Here is a 17,705-nt window from a genome sequence, read left to right as displayed (position 1 = left end):
TTATTCTATATTGCATGACTACATAAGTTTGTTTTGTCTTCCTTCTCTGGGCACCTGACATCTGGGGCAAGAAAAACTGAAGAAGATGGTGTCAACTGGTTCTTTTATACCCCTGCCGCACTGACGTCAGGGAAGAAGTGACTACAACCGACGCCGGACCTAGACTTTGGAATTCGGCTGACCGAGGACCCGCCTGACGGCAGGATAAACCCATCTGTTATGACTGCAGCTGTATGAGCACTCTAACATCTACATTTATGGTAGGTACAAAACTGTACTTTTTCTCTACTTGTTGGCCTTCAAGTTCTGAGGATTGTGCGTGCAGACGTCACATTTAAGACCCCTGGTTTATGGCCTTGTGCTTGACATACCACGCATGCTGCAACAGCCAAGCTGAAGCTTTTGTATAGGAGCCGACGTACAAGTTGCCTGAGGGCAGGAAATCCTCAATTAGAATACTGTGCAACATGGAAGAGAAAGACATCTATGGTTATGGTAAGATTTTGCACAAGTAATCTGTCTTTCAGCATATCTTGATTTTTTTTTTTTTTGCAATACTAATGTCTCTTTATCAAAGTGGTTATTTTCTAATTTGTTATACCTCCAAAATAGCCTGACAGGGGCTGCCATGGGTACCTTGATTTTGTTTTACAGTCAGTGCCTTTGCCTCCATGATCCCATTTTAGGAGGACAGAGAGTAATCCCTAAGATGAGAGGATCATTTAATGTTTTCTCTCCTATCTGCTTGTAGCAGTAATGTGACTGCCTACTTTTCACTGTCAGCATCAATGTGCATGTGTAATGAGTTTGCTTGCTTTAATTTTCATTAATTGTCATCTCTGATGCACCATTTTAAGGAATGTTTGAATGATAGACTTGAAAATATAGTTGTTAATTGCTTTCAAAGCAACAACTACAGTGCAGCCAACACATGTTTTTCGGGTTTTACCAGTTAGGGGTCGCCACAGTGGAACACCGGTCCGCAAATGATTGGCAGTGGATTTTTACGGTGTCAAGGTGCCAGCCCAATGCCAAACCTTCAAAGAAGGCACACCCATTCACGCACACACCTACCTGCATGTCTTTAAACGTTACCTGACTGTGGGGAGGACATGCAAGACTCCACACAGAAGGCGCTACAGCTGAGAATCGAACCGGAGAACCTCTTGCTATGAGGCAACAATGCTAACCTCTGTACAACCACGGCCTAGTATACTGCAGTCAACACAAGAACAAAAAATTAGCTTAACATATATAAGAATGGCACTGCAACCAAAATGTTAATTTAGGAAGCAGAAAATGAAATCAAATAATGACAACTGTTAAATTTTAAGAGCTTTGGTTCTTCTTAATTTCAAATCAAGAACTTCATCAGAAAATGTAAATGTTAAGAGCCATTGTTTTCTTAATGGCTCTGTAGATGGAATATGTGACCTATCCTAATTATTGTGCCATTATTAGTAGGATTCATGATATAACAGATGACAAGACAAATGTAGGAAAGAAAAGCAAACCAAATGAGTTCAAATGTAAAACAAGTGGAAGAATTATTAAATGATTCTTTTTTTGCATGTGGCACGCTTAGTCTTTGATTACAGGGAAGGAAAATCACTTTTTAAGACACAACACCTGATGTTTGTTTGAATTTCTGCTTTAAATTCACTTTTGCTCTAGAAATTTACTAATTTATTTGTATTTGTTTTCTGGAGTAGTGCACTAATCTCCATGGACCTTTTTCACACTCAGCTCAGGAGTGGTGTCTGGTTATGTGACTTGATCAGTCTCCCAGTTATGCAATCGAGGCTGAGGGAATCGAATCTTGCATCACTGGGCTGCAGAAAATAGCTCCTTAACAGCTCTTTAATCCTCTAAGCCAACTGCTAGACTAACTCATGCAATGGATTGTATTCTGTATTAGGAAGAAAACAAGGGTTCCTGTGTTTTTGTCTTAAAGTATATTGTTTTCTCCCACACTAAGATCTTCCAGTCCTGGTTGTAGTATGAGGCATGATATACAAAACTGAACTTCATCCGCTGACCTAAAATCTTCATCTCCTTTTAATTAGAGGTGTATTGTCTATCAAAAATGCACAGTCTGTGTTCCAGTAAAACGAAAGTTTTTCTCTGTCAGATTTTTGCTATGCTCTCGTTCCTCCCCCACACCTTTATTTAATTACCACTTGACATAGGCAAATTTACATTCATATAAAAGTAATCAAGCTGTATTAATATAACACAGTATTCTTCACATATATATTGCATAAATTATTCAATTACTGTCTTTTTTAAACAAGTAACATCTTTATTAAACCATCATTTACTACACAGGCAATCATACATTTATATAAATGAAAACCACACTGACACAATCCTAGTTGCAAGCATTTTGTCACAAACCATACTGAGACACTCCCAGTTGCAAACATTATACATCACTTATAATCCCCCCCAATCCTTCTCACTCAAACATTGCATAGCTCATTTAAGTCCTGCCACCTTTAGACCTCATTCCTCCCTTGTATGTATTGTTCCCACAATTCCCATTTTTTCCTTTGTACTTTCTCCTACCCTTCTCTAAAGATCTCAATTCCAGTTTTTATCTCTGTTACTATATTCACTACTGCCAGTATAGTTGGTTTAGATTTTGGTTTCCTTTTTCTAGTAATTGCTTTTTTGGCAGCTGCCATTTAGAAGCAGAAAGGCTGTATCATGTCTAGGCAATTCCTATTCTGTATCTTAGCTCAGAAAAATCATCTCCCTTGTTAGACCATCTGTCCACCCAGCATCTCTGATGCTCTCGTCTTTGGTGAAATCTGCTTGGGCCATACATAGTGTAAGGGACCAAATTACTCAACATTATATAGACAAGTCCTTATTCTTTTCCTTTGTCTAATTTATGTGAAGATTTCAGTTCTGTCTCTAGGATTGTGGCAGACTGTTTTTGTAAGTCATAACATTTAGAGTTGTCTATCCTTGTAGTTTCATTTCTTGTGGATGGAACTACTTTCAGGTGGAGGTGGATTGGAAGTTGTGAGGATGCACTTTGCCTGTGTGCCAGGGCACCATGAGACAGCCAAAATAAAAAGTATGTTTTGAGTGTGAGGACTTGATTTATATTTATATACTGTACATAACTGCAGATAATGAATGTATCCTATGCAGTGCATATAATCCTGTTGAATATCACTTTGTGGTAACGGCTCTTAATTGCATATCAAAACTGCATAGTAGAAGTAAACTTCTGGTGTTGATTGACAGGCTGGTGCTTTATCCTTTAAAGGGGAATTGTGCTGCTACTAACTGACAGCATTTTAGCTTGCAGATGTAAGTGAAAAGCTGAAACAGAAATGTGCAGCATATGATCTTGTCCTGAGTGAACTGGAAAGACTGAAGGACAGCCAAACTATTTCTGTGAATGCATCGGAAGTAGCTAATCTGGAGAATGGTGAAATAGGTCAGACTCGTCAACTAGAGGACACCATTGAAACTCTCAAAAAGGAGAGAGATGAAATCCAGCAGGCACTGGACTGCCTAAAAAATGAGAAAAAACTGTCTGAAACATTCGCTCAGGAAAAAGACAGGGAGGTAAGTAATAGAAAATTTTTATTACATTTTTTTATCTCCATTTCAAGCACTTTTTGATTAAAGTGTAATTTTCATATTAACTTTCATAGAAATTACAGTATTACATATTTGTGTGACTATAGTTTTTACTGAAGTAGCTTTGGATCCAAATAATTTATATACATTATTCTTCCCTCACCCTTAGGATATAGAAGTTAAGAGTTGGCACTTTTTGGATGTCTACAAACATCTGAAATTATACCTGTTTATAGCCAAGGACTTGTGGAAAATGAGGAACACTTACTTTTTTGCTACTAATCACTAAACAGACCACCTCATTGCAGATCTTCAGCTTCTCTGACTATGAGAAGACCATGCAAGTGCAGGCTAGGCACCCCTCTACCACAGTAACCGCTGCAACCACAGCCTTTTTAGACATTAACAGAAAAAGAGGGACCTTGGCCCATGGTATCTTTAGTTCTTTCTTTGTGCAGTTTGATCAAGATAGAATGAGTTGTTTTCAGTCCTGGTGCAGCCTGACATCAGGAAAATAACCACTGGAAAAATTCTTCTTTAGCTATTTTTTGTGTGCTAACCTGATAAATCTTTTGGACAATAATACTCTGATGTCAGATTCTGAAAAAAATGTTAATTATGTTGATTATTGAAAACCAACCTCCCAAAAGATTTCCAGTGGATGCATGTTTTTGTCAAGAACCTGAGCATTGGCCCCATTGTGCCTGGTTTAACCAGAGTGCAATCAAGTGGAGACTAAAGTGTCTGGACTCAAGCCACCATAATGTTGTTTAGCTTCATTGCTGACATTCTGCAAAAAAGTGAGTTGATAAGTGTGTGATAGATTAGAAATGTCAGGGTGCCAGTGACAGTCCCATCAGAGTCCAAAGCTGCCTCAACCCCCCCCCCCCCCCCCACGAGGGTATTTCATTTAGAGCGGAGTGTTTACAGGCCTCAACTTTTGACACTGGTTCTACTGAGGCCTAGTATAATATCTGTGGAGACCATCACTGTGTTGACTGTAGGCCATGTCCCCCCCCCCCCCCCCCAGTACCGAATCTGTTTTGCTGTTCTCTGAGATTGTCCTTGGTGATAGGGCTACCTACCCATGACCAAACTGTTCTGAGGCAGTCCTCAAGTCCAGACCTAGGACAGTACAGTCCAAGCTAAAATGGACATCAGTCAACTTGCCATAGCTTACACTGGGTGTGTTCTGTTTCTTTTCTCCGTTACAGGAATGTTGCAGGTTAGTGTAGAACTTTATAGGATTTCTGAGAGCCAGGGAGCCATCCTCTAAAGACTGGTCAACATTGCATGTCTTTACTCATTAAAGGAAATACTGGCACCTTGAGGATTTTGACACTTTTGAGAAAGAGGCAGCTGAAGTGCCCTTAGACCACTTGTCTTATAGGTTCATAGGTAGGTACTAGGATATCGGCCCTGGGGCCTATATAAGCCTAGTCAAAAAGGTTCCCTGACTTTCGCCACCCAAGAAATTATTTTCCTGTGCCCCATATCAAGCAGTGCAGCAGAAGTGATCCCCGGGGAGAATTTTCTATTTCCCATCCATCATCAAGATTTCTCTTAGAGGGCCAATAAGGAGCTTTGCTTGACATGAATGGGTAGTTTGTTCCAGAGTATGAGAAGTCTCTGGGACAGGAATCTATCCCAGTATGTCCTGTTTATTGTGGTGACAAGGTTTAGGTCCCTGGAGCGTGTGGTTCAGAGAGATTGGGATTTCTTTAAGTGTAGCATGTCCAACAGCTCTGGGTTTGACATAGCTTTGTAAGTTAGGCAGAGATCGCCTCTGAGTAGGCAATATGTGACGGGATAGAGCTGGAGTTTTTTGAGACTGTCTGCATATGGCATCTGTTAGAGGCCGGTAATACTCTTAGTGAGGTATTTCTGCGGCCTTTCCAATTGTAGGTGTCTTGTTAGATACATGCCAAACAGGGCATTCTACTCTATAATGGGTCTGATGAGGGATGAGTACAGAGCAACAATGACCTCCTTTTTTCTAGGGGAGAACCCTTTTGTGATGAGGTGTGCCACCTAGGATTTCCTGACTACGGTGGCGATGTGGTTATCAAAGGAGAGACTACTGTCTACCTGTGTCCTGATGTCTCTTATCACACTTTCAGTGTTTAGTGAGCTACTGCCTATGTGGTAGTTCATGGGTACTGAGTTTTTCCCAAAGGGGATGACAATGCACTTCTTGGCATTGAGCTTGAGGGCCATGACTTTGACACCAATCATCTCTCTTTCTGAGGCCCTTTTGTAGAATGTCTGCTTCATTAGGTGATTCTGTTATGGCTCCCAGTTTGCAGTCATCTGCAAACTGTGTTAGCCAAAGACCTTCTGTGTTTGCCTGCACTTCAGAGAAGTAGATGCCAAACAGAAGAGGACCCAGCACCAAACCCTGTGGTACTCCACTCATCCACTCGTCTGAAGTTGGACTTGGCGTCTTCTACTTTTACTGTGTGGGTTCTGTCAGTGAGCCAGTTGGCCACCCATCTTTTGACATAGGGATTTATGCCCAGTTTAGTGAGTTTATCTATAATTCCAGAGTGGGGGATGGTATTGAAAGCCTTGTAGAGGTCAAGATAGGCTGTGTGCACTACCTTGCTCTTATCTACGGCTCTAGTGACGACTTCAAAGAAGTCAATCAGGATGCTCTTTGTGTTTCACTGTTGCAGTCATTACATTTGGGTTATCTGCTTGCAGGTAGCCCTCAGTCAGCCTGATTAACAAAGTCTTGGGTCCTGCGTTGGTTGCTGTCCCTTCTTCCATGACGTCAGGGGATTAAAACATGCAGCCAATGCCATTACAGCAGTCTTTCTTGCTGTGTAGTGTCCAAAGCAGAAGCAGTTCGCAAGTGCCGCTCGGCCGACTCCCGAAATTTTCGTTTTCGAGTTTCGGAACCGAAGTCTTCAACTAAAGCTAAGTACCCCGTTGGGGAAACTTTTTCTTGCTTCTTACCAATGTCAGTAAAAGTTAATTGCATTACTTGTGGAAAGCAAATACCTCATAAAGATTTTCATTCGTACTGTATTCCTTGCCTAGGCCCTGACCACAATGTACCGTGCTGTCGGTTTTGTGCTTTAATTGGCGCACTATCCGTTGGCGGTATATTTTCACCTCTAAATATTTTGGTTCTCTGTTTAATTATCCAGAAATGTCGTATTTTAGCCATCTGAATACCGGGGTTCAGAAACAACGCAAGGATAAAGACAGAGACAGGCGGCTGAGGTACAAAACTGCCAACGACGCTTCTCCTTAGCCAGTCGCCAGTACTCAGTGAGGTGCTTTCGCAGCCTCTGATACCTGCTACTTCTCATTCGCAGGCCTCTACTGAGACCCATTCGGAGTCTGGTATGCCACGAGATGTTTCAACCAATGAACCTACGGATGTCTCTACCTTGGATGGGTCCGGAGCCGCTGTGCAGCCACCGGCTTCTGAGGGTGTATTCAGGCCCACGGACTTGCATATTACACTGACGCCTCCTTCTCCACTTAGGCCTAAATCTCGAACCAGGCCTAAAAAAAAAACGCCGTCCAGGCCACATGCTCAGGCCTATATGCCTAAAAAACAAATAAGAATAGCTGAAGATCTAATTACTCTAATCAGGGATAGCCACCCCCCCCCCCCCTCTTCCAAGAGGCCTAGGACTGAAGTTGTTTCTGAATCTTCTAACCAGGATTCTATTTTTTCTGATTCTTCTGATGGTCTTGATGTGCCCTTATCTACTTATGAGGATTCTGATGCAGAGGACTCTTCTCTTGCCTCCAGAGGATTTTTCTTTTGGTGAAACCTTACATACTCTAAGGGAGCATTTCCATTGGGAAAGCCAGGATTTTTCTGATTCAGAAAAGAGGCTCAGGGATTTCTTACTCCTGCCTCTGCATAGGCCTTTTTTAGCTATCCCTGCTGTACTAGACATTGTTGTTGATGCTTTTTTGGAATCTAGTTTGGCCCCTGATTCCTTGTCTCCTGCTCTAAGAAAACCTGACAGATACTACAGGGTCCCTGAGTCACGCAAGTTCCTTTTTGAAAATCCTATTGCGGATCCAGAGACTATTTCTCAGGGGCCCAAGGGCATTAAAGCTTGTTGTGCTAAAAATCCTACCCCTTCTGATCGAGACTCCGGGGCGCTGAATAGATGGGGTAAGAAGGTTTACACTTCTGCGACCTTGGCCATTAGGGCTTTAAACTGTCAGTTTCATGTGTTAAAGTATCAGCAACATGTTGTTGGATTGCTTAAACAGATTCCTGATTGTGTGGAAAATAAGAATTACATGATTGAATGCATTCTGCTGAACAGGTTGGAAAACCTACTTTGCAGTGTGGTTTTGATTCATTAGAGGTCTCTTGCAGGGCTGCTGTTACTGGGTCTGTGCTCAGAAGGCATGTTTGGCTTAAGAAGCAATCTTTACCTGATCATGTTAAAGCTAAATTGTTGGATGCTCCCTTAACTAGGGACTGCCTGTTTGGCAACAAGGCTGAGGAAGTTCTTAAAAAGATGGAAGATAAACCTAAATCTTTGCAAACTGTTAAAGATTTCTTAGAAGTTCAGCCACCTAGATTTACTAGGCACTGGCCCTCTAAAAATTGGTCCTTTCCAGCCCCTTCCAGGTCTTCTCAAGCCAAACCAAGACACAGCAGAAACCCCAAGTTTCAGTCCCAGGGGACACGCAGGACTAAGCAGTGGGTGGGGGGGGGGCTGTACTTCCAAATCTGGGAGTAATAAGACTCCCCCCATATGGTAAACTGTCTCAATGACTTCCTTTTAAAATTTCCAAGCACTTATCAACTGACTGTCCCTTTGGGGGGAAGATTGCTCTTCATGCAAAGAACTGGGAGCTCATTACCCAGGACAAATGGGTTTTAAATATAGTGTCCCAAGGATGCAGATTTCACTTCCACATGTTGCCAACACCAAACGGGTGGCCGGACCTACCCCCAAATCAGTGGGCAGAGGCCCGAAAACAAGTACTTTCTCTCTTAAGCATGGGGGCTATTCAGTTGGTACCAGAAGAGGAAAAGGGACGAGGTTTCTACTCGAGACTTTTCCTGGTACCCAGTAAAGACAATTCATGGTGTCCTATCCTGGACTTGTCTACTTTAAACACCTTTTTGGAATTTCCAAAATTCAAGATGCTGACTCTTTACCAGTTGCTTCCTATGCTAGGCAAAAATGCCTGGTTGGCAACACTAGATTTAAAAGAAGCATACCTACACATCCAAATCAGGGAATCTTGTAGAAGATACCTTCGCTTCAAAGCAGGCTACACACACTATCAGTTCTCTGCACTGCCCTTTGGCTTATCTACTGCGCCCAGGGTATTCACAAAGTGCCTAGCTCCAGTTATTGCATTCTGCAGGCAAAGAAATATTCAAATATACCCATACATGGACAATTGTCTAATTTAGGCAGAAAGTCAGGACAAAGTTTTGAATCATCTGGCCTTTGTACAAAGAGTTCTAACCTGTCTGGGGTACACCATAAACGAAAAGAAATCTCACCTGGTACCCTGTCGTCAAATTATATTCCTGGGAGCAAGCTTGAATACAACTTCCCAGATGGCTTACCTCATGCCAGAGAAATAAATTCATTTGACAACCTACTTCAAACAAATGGACACAACAACCCTGCTATCTGCAAGACAAATACTGCAAGCCTTGGGGTTCATGGCCTCCTGCATTCTCCTAATTCCATATGCAAGGCTGCATATGAGGAAACTACAGTGGTATCTAAAAAGTCTATGGTGTCAACATTCTCGGGATCTAGAAGCAGTGATTCCTATCATACCTTGCCTACGCCTAGAGTTCCCTTGGTGGGCAGAGGCCTGCCACCAAAACAAAGGACTATCTTTCACACCACCCCCTGCCGCCCAAACCCTAACAGACGCATCAGACTATGCATGGGGGGGCTGACCTGGCAGGGAAGTGCATTCAGGGCAAAGGGAACTCAAGTCAAATGTACCTGCATATCCATCAAAAAGAAATGTTAGCTGTACAGAATTCTCGGACAGCCTTCAAGGACCACATTCTTCCAGGACAACTAATGGTAAGGACAGACAACATCACTGTTATGTGGTACATAAACAAGCAGGGGGTTACACATTCTTACCCCTTCTGCAGACTAGCCATGGCATTGTGGAACACAGCCTTGAGCGACCAAGTGCACCTTCAAGCTCAATTCCTGCCAGGAAAATTAAATACTCTGGCAGATGAACTAAGCAGAAACCTCATTGGACCCACACGAGTGGAAACTGGAACCAAGGATTTTCAACATGTTGACAAGCAAATGGGGGAGCCCAGATATAGACCTATTTGCCTCTCCCCAGAACTACCAATTGGGCAAATTTTCACAAGGACTCCCCACAAACAAGCCTGGAAAAACCTATCAGTCTATGCCTTCCTCCCTCTGCCTCTGCTCTCCAAAGTACTAATAAAAATCAGACAGGACAAACCAAGGATGATTTTGATTGCTCCAGACTGGCCACACCAACACTGCGTACCCCCTACTGTGCAGTGTCACAGCTATCCCCATGGCACCTGCCTCAAGACTCCTTCCCTGTTGTCCTAGCAGGAGAACCAGATTCTGCACCCTCCGCTTCTAACACTGAATCTTGCAGCCTGTCTAATTACCTAATCTCTCCTTTACCATCCCTCAGTAAACGTATAATGGATATCATTTTAGAGGCAAGGAGGCCTAGTACTAGAAAATCTTATGTTGAAAAATGGAAAAGATTCTGTGCCTAAAACCAATCTCAAGGGATGAGCACAGCAGCGCCCAATTTACCTCAGATTTTACAATACTTAACTGAGATGCTTCATAAGGGCCTGTCTTTTTCCTCCATTCAAATCCACGGCTCAGCCATTTCAGCTCAGTGTAACACAGAACCTCCACTCTTCTCTCATCCACTGCTCAAGCAGTTCCTCAGAGGGGCCAAAAACTTGAGACCACCCAGGAGAGCTCCAACCCCTGCCTGGGACCTTAACTTTGTTTTGGAGAAACTCACTCTACCTCCTTTCGAGCCAGCTGCTACTGCTGACTTGACATTTCTTTCTTGGAAAACAGCTTTCCTTTTGGCAATCGCTTCAGCTAGAAGGGTATCTGAATTACAGGCCCTTATGGCAGTGGAGCCTTTCATCATCTTTCATGCAGACAGGGTGTCCCTCAGAACCAATCCATCCCTCATGCCTAAGGTGGTATCCAGTGTGGCTCTTAATCAGTCCATTCATTTGCCAACCTTCTTTCCCAATCCACAGAACAAAGGGGAAATGGATACTGCATTCCTTAGATGTGCACTGACAACTTAAGTTCTACTTGGACAGGACTAAACCTTAAAGGAAATCTGAACAACTGCTGGTGGCATTTGCTGCAGGGACAGAGGGGAAGGCTATTTCAAAGCAAACCATTTCTAAATGGATAGGCCATTGTATTAATTTCTGCTATAAGCACCATGGAAAACCTATCCCCCAGGGGATCAGACCTCACTCCACCAGGACTGCATCTACCTCTACAGCCTTTCTCAGAGGCGTACCTGCCAGGGATATCCTAGAAGCTGCTACCTGGAGTTCTGTACATACCTTCATCAAGCATTATAATTTGCCAATTTTCTCTAAATCCAGAGCTGGCTTTGCCACTGCAGTCTTCCTGGGCCTTATAGCTGGTCCTAATGCTATGTAAATTCCTCCTTCCATCCTTAACTTTTGGAATCTACCCAAATGTAATGACTGCAACAGTGAAACACTAAGAACATAGTACAGTTGTGTACACTTAACATAAATGTAGATGCTCGAGTGTATTCACTGTTGCAGTCCTGGTTACCCTCCCTTCAGCCCCCTAAATTATTTTGGTTATACCTCTACTTTCCTTTACTATGCTTATAAGCTTTTTGGTGTTTTTGCTTTTTTGTTGGAGGTGTATTTTTGTACTTTTATATTTAATTCCTTGTCATTAGGGGGCACCTGACATCTGGGGCAAGAAAAACTGATGTAATGGCGTCTGCTGCATGTTTTATACCCCTGTTGACATGATGTCATGGAAGAGGGGACAGCAACTGAAGCAGGACCCAAGACTTTGTTATTCAGGCCGACTGAGGGCTACCTGCAAGCAGATAACGCAAATGTAATGACTGCAACAGTGAATACACTCGAACATCTACATTTATGGTAAGTGAACACAAGTGTACTTTTAATAGACATGATCTACCTTTTACAAACCCAAACTGAGTTGGGTCTAGGGTTTATAGGCTACCTATGTCTAATTTATAAGCTCCAAGATGATACGTTCCATGGCCTTGCAAACCAGGCTTGTTAGGCTAATGGGATGGTAGTTTCTACGGTCCGGGGTGGCACCCCCTTTGTGGAGTGGGATAACAGTCACTGTGCGCCATCCAGTAGGCACATAACCTGAGGTGAGGCTATGATTGAGCATTGTACTTGGGTGCGGGTGCTATTGCATTCTGTAGTCCGTGCAGTACTCAGCCTGCGATGTTGTCTGGTCCCATGGATGCTGTGATCTTGGCTTTGGAGAGTGTGAGGTCTTTACTTGTTCATCCATGATTACAGAGGCTTTGCATTTTTCTGGCATTAAGATGTGCTGTTTGGAGGGTAAGAGGGGGGTAAAGTTAGCACTGCACGTATCTGCCAGGATGTTGACAGTATTGTTTGGTTCTGTATGCTTAGTGCCATTGTGCTGTAGCTCAGAGCAGATGAGTGTTGCCATTGAAATTCTTGACATAACTGTAGAATGCTTTGTGGTTGTCTTTGGAATCAGTGGCGATTTTTATTTTCACAACTGGCTTTGGATGGTTTTATGAGGGATCTCAGCTTCTTGCTGAGGCTGACCAGGGAATTCCTCCAGCTTTGGGATTTTACTCTTTTTTTTTTTTTTTTTTTTTTTTTGCAACAGCTTCTTCCTTCTGTTGTAGAGTTTTGTTTATGGCTGGGGATCACCAGATTGGCTTCCTTTTTTGGAGTACAACGTCTTGGTTCTGTTAGGGATCGCACAATCTGTGCACTCGTGTATGTGCTTATACAGTGCATTTGTGTAAGCTTCAGCAGTCGTACCTCTATTTTCCGTCTGCATGGGTGTTGTGAAGTTTGCCACTACTGTCTTACGAAGTGTGAAGCTGGCTTTGGAGAAATTTTTTACGGTGGTTTTCATCATGAGGGGTGGGATGTGGATGTCTAGCGTGATTAGCTTGTGGTTGGATCTCAAACTGGAAACACGAACACCTTTAATACACAATTCGATAAAAATCACTGAGCGCTTTCACCCATAAGCATCCTGGGTTTCATCAGAGTAATAATGTTAATGCAGCAGCTACTTTTATACCAATTACTATCCAATCACCTTACCATTCAGTTTAATTACTTAATTTAATTCATCTAGTAACCAAAACACTAACCCTTTAGTGGAAAAACAGAAAAATAAAAATAAAAAACTAGAAATGAAAAACTTAATAATAATACGTTTATCATTACTATACTAATTAATTAATACTATAATGCCTGTAGTGATTTAAAACATACCTTGTTACTAATACAATGTTTAAAAATTAAACGTATATTCTATGCTAACTATATGTTCAGCAATTTCAGTTTTTAAACTGAAATTGCTGAACATTTATTTTTAAAAACTGTTTTAATTGGCATTTGAGAGGTCATATTAGATTTTGTATTAATGTTTTATATGGTATATGTTTTACATATAGTTAGCATAGAATATACGTTTAATTTTTAAACATTGTATTAGTAACAAGGTTTGTTTTAAATCACTACAGGCATTATAGTATTAATTAATTAGTATAGTAATGATAAACGTATTATTATTAAGTTTTTTATTTCTAGTTTTTTATTTTTATTTTTCTGTTTTTCCACTAAAGGGTTAGTGTTTTGGTTACTAGATGAATTAAATTAAGTAATTAAACTGAATGGTAAGGTGATTGGATAGTAATTGGTATAAAAGTAGCTGCTGCATTAACATTATTACTCATATGAAACCCAGGATGCTTATGGGTGAAAGCGTTCAGTGATTTTTATTGAATTGTGTATTAAAGGTGTTCATGTTTCCAGTTTGTGGTTCGCTTTTGTTTTACCTTACAAGTTTATTGTTTATTTTTTTATTTTGTGGTTGGATCTGACCAATGAGGAATTGACCTCTGGTGTGGAACATGGGTTGTCCATGTTGGTAATGACCAGGTCTAGGATACTGCCCTTGGTGGGGATGTGGATAAGTTGATCTAAGGCGTTGGACTTTATGAATTCCAGAAAACGTTGAGAACAAGAGTTGATACATGAGTAGTTTTCCAAGTTAATGGTGGGGTAGTTGAAATTGTCCATTATTAAGGTGTTAGGTTGTACCCTAATATTTTCCAGAATATCAAGAAATGAGGAGTGGTAATCTTGGGGCATGGTGGGGGATCTGGAGTAAGCTGCAGTTTGGATTGCGGTCTTGTCCAGAGTTAGTTGCACTTGAATAATCTCAAATGCATTATGCTGAGCAACTAGCCTGGAGGTGTGGGTATCTTTAATGAATATGGACATGCCTCTGCCTTTAGTGTTTCGGTCCAGGTTAGGTAGCCGAAAGGTGTTATATGAATTATAGCCTAGTAATTCAGGGGTGTTCTCTGGAGCTTTGAACCAGGTCTCTGTCATTGCACAGATGTCGATGTTCTCCATTTTAAGGAGTGCCTCAAGTGAGTGAATTTTGAGGTTTAGTCATCTAGCATTGAGTAACATTGCCCTCAAAGTTTGCTTGCTTGTACCTATTACAGTGGTGAATTTAGCATTTGAACCTTGCCTAAAAAGGCACTAAGGGGGTGGCAAGAGCCTTAGCCAGTATCTGGAATCCCAGGGGTGACAGGTGCAGGCCATGTCTGGTAAAGTAACGTGGTCTGTCAACCATGTCATCCCAGGCAGACAGATACTGGATCCCCTTAGAATGACACCAGAAGCTTAGCCAATTGTTGAAGTCAATCATTTTGTCCTTGTACTGTGGAATCATTCTGGGCGATGGCAGGATGCTACTCTGGGCTAGGCTCATACCTGCCTGGACTGCAAGATCCGAGAACTCCTCTATGTCCTTTTCATGTAGTCCAGGCAGGTACATCTCAGATCTTTCACACTAGCATGGACAGTGACAGAGTCATATTTGTTCTTGTTGTGGAGTGACCTGAGTGCGTGCGTTATGTGGCAGATCCTGTCACCAACAGACAGCTGACAGTAAGTTTCTCCTTGTGTAGATTGGTGAATGGGACATCAGTGTGCCTGACTGAGTCACCTATGACTAGTGTGTTTGGTACGTTTTGCTTTATGGGCTGAGGTTGAGTGGTATACTGATTTTATGGGCTATGTGTCATTTGGGTAGTGTTGGGGCGGTGGTGGTTGTCTACGTTTCAGCTTGGGAGGTTTCTGTTGCTTGAGCAGATTTTTATTGAGAGCTTCCGTGAATGTGGGTGTGTGCTTTGTGTTTCTATGTGTGAGTTTTGAAGGACTGTGTGTTAAGTGTGGTGCGGTGCAGATGTTGACCTTCTCCTCTTGACTGTCTAGTCCAGTCTTGGCTGGAGAGAGCTTAGCTTCCAGTTTGGCTGTATAAGTGCATCTCTCACAGGTTGTAGTGTTTGGTGGTTGGAGGAGAGGGTTGTCAGTGTACATGAGGCAGTTGCTGCATTGGCCCAGGATGCCTAGATTTATAAAGTGGACAGAAGAAAACACTAGGAGCTTGACCCATGGACATGCCTGTTTACATCTGAAACCAAGGACATCTTTTCCTGTACATTTCCCCAGAGAAAGTCTCATTTGAAAAAACTTTTTATTGAGGGTGAGCTTCAAACGGGAGGCTAAGGAAGGTGTTTGAAACGGGAAGAGCAAGGAAAAAAATATCCCAGAATTCAAGATAATATTACAAAGCCTTCTACCTCCCTTTTCCACAGACGTATGTAGTGACCCAGGATCTAAAGGATTCCTACCTTCACTTATCTATAGTCAGGGTGGATAGATGTTTCCCCATATTCAGAGCAGGTGGTTTGCATTACCATATTTCTTCCATTGTAGATTACTAAAGTATTTACAAAGTTTCTGGCTCCAGTAATTTCTTACTACAGAACAGAGCATTCTCATCTACCCATACCACGATGACTGCCTCCTTTAAGTAGCCTCCATAGAGGTGATGCATAAGGCTGTGAGGTTTACGCCAACTTCTTTCCAGTTCCTTTGTCCTTTCTATAACTGTACCCATGATGGTTAGTACTGTAACTGGGTGTCAGTAGTGGTTACAGGGGAAAAAAAGCATCCCCTTCCAAAAAAAAAAATGGCCTTTCTGTTAAATACTTCTAGACTATTGCATAGCAGAGACATATTACTGCTAGGGAATTCCTGACAGTGCTGGGCAAATACAGATTTCCATTTTAATGGCGTATCTAGCAACATTGCACATAAGAAGACTACAGTGGCACTTAAGCAGATGATGCCTAGTTCCTGCACTGTCTTATTCCACTGCTACCCTGCATCAAAAATAGCTGTCATGTTGGATTCTTCGGGTGCACCTCAGTCTGGGGAGTGGCGGTACCCATCAGGATAGGTCCAGATGCACTACAGGTACCAGACATAGCTTGACTGGGGGATGCACGTTTGGGAAAACTGAATTTTTAGGGGTATTGGACAAGAAACTCAGGAGAAGGCACATCAGCATAAAAGCTGATGACAGTTGTTCTAGCCATGAAGGAATTGGTACCCGTTTGGCTGGATGGAACTTTTCTCATCCTGAGATACACCACCACAGTTGTATGGTGTACAGCAACAAACTGGGAGATAATGCTTTGTCCTGCTGCAGTGACTAGCATTGCAAACATGGAATCTGGCTCTGGTGTTGTTGGTAATGATCCTTTGGGCCTTCTGCATCTCATCTTAGAATTTTTAGCTGTTCCGCACAAGTTGATGTTATAAAAGGGTATATTTCTGAATCTAGTCTACAGGTGGCAAGTGCCAATAGTAAACAGTTTTGCTTCTCCAGAAAACAAACTGCTCAGAAAATGTTGTACCTGAATACCAGTTCCAGGGGGTTGGGCAGCAGAGGTCTTTTCCATAATTTGGGCAGGTCTATTTCAGTATGTCTGTCTTTTGATGCACTCATTCGCCAGTAGTGATCTTGCAAAAATGAAAAGTGAGCAAGCCAAAAATAGAGTAGGCAACATGGGTTTTCTCCTGTTCTGAGTTTGGGAAGACCAGCAATGCTCCTTCTCTAGCATGCAACAGTCTTGAGAGAGAACAAGAAGATGTTGTCCATGTTTCACTGTTGCAGTCATCTCATTTGGGTTATCTGCTTGCAGTAGCCCTCAGTCGGCCTGATTATCAAAGTCTTTGGTCCTGTGTCTGTTGCTGTCTCATCTTCCATAATGTCAGGTAGTCAGGGGTATAAAGCATGCAGCCGACACCATTTTATTAGTCTTTCTTGCCGTGCGGTGCCCGAAGCAGAAGCAGTTTGCAAGTGCCGGTCGGCCGATTCATGAAATTTACGTTTTTGAGTTTCAGAACCGAAGTCTTCAACTAAAGCTAAGTACCCTGTTGGGGAAACTTTTTCTTGCTCTAAACTGGTGTCAGTAAAAGTTAATAATTGTATTTATTGTGGAAAGCAAGTACCTCACAGATTTTCATTCTTACTGTATTCTTTGCCTAAGCCCTGAGCATAACGTACCTCGCTGTCGGTTTTGGGCCTTATTTAAACAAAGAACTATTCGTCGTCGGTATATTTACGCATCTAAATATTTTGGTACTCTGTTCAATTACCCAGATGTGGCTTCGGTAAGCCACCCAACTACTGATATTCCGAAAAAACGCAACGATAGAGACAGGCCGCCTAGGTCCAAAGTTACTGATAACGCTTCTCCTAAGCTAGTCGCCAGTTCGCCGGTACTCAGTGATGCGCTTTCGCAGCCCCTGATACCCGCTACTTCAGATTCGCAGGACTCTACTGAGATCCATTTGGAGTCCAGTATGCCGCAAAATGCTTCAACTGTGGAACCTGTGGATGTCTCTACCTTGGATGGGTACGGAGCCACTGTGCAGGCACCGGCTACTGAGGGTGTATTCAGGCATACTGACTTGCATATTA

The 17,705-nt window shown here is 42.3% G+C and overlaps 1 protein-coding gene across 1 annotated transcript in view; it reads left to right on the top strand.

Moving 5' to 3' along the window:
• CENPE (centromere protein E) overlaps positions 1 to 17,705 on the top strand; it is a 3,008,010-nt gene that overhangs the window by 1,358,361 nt on the left and 1,631,944 nt on the right. The window contains exon 25 of the mRNA XM_044063442.1: positions 3,316 to 3,585. Within this exon, the coding sequence (XP_043919377.1) occupies positions 3,316 to 3,585 (270 nt within the window). The remainder of the gene's footprint in view (positions 1 to 3,315; positions 3,586 to 17,705) is intronic.

Source organism: Protopterus annectens, chromosome 2.part1 (genome assembly GCF_019279795.1).
Source record: "Protopterus annectens isolate FY-2018-M chromosome 2.part1, PAN1.0, whole genome shotgun sequence".
Taxonomy (NCBI): Eukaryota; Metazoa; Chordata; order Ceratodontiformes; family Protopteridae; genus Protopterus; species Protopterus annectens.
The sequence above is the reverse complement of the archived record's forward strand: the minus strand, read 5'-3'. Positions and strand labels throughout refer to the sequence as shown.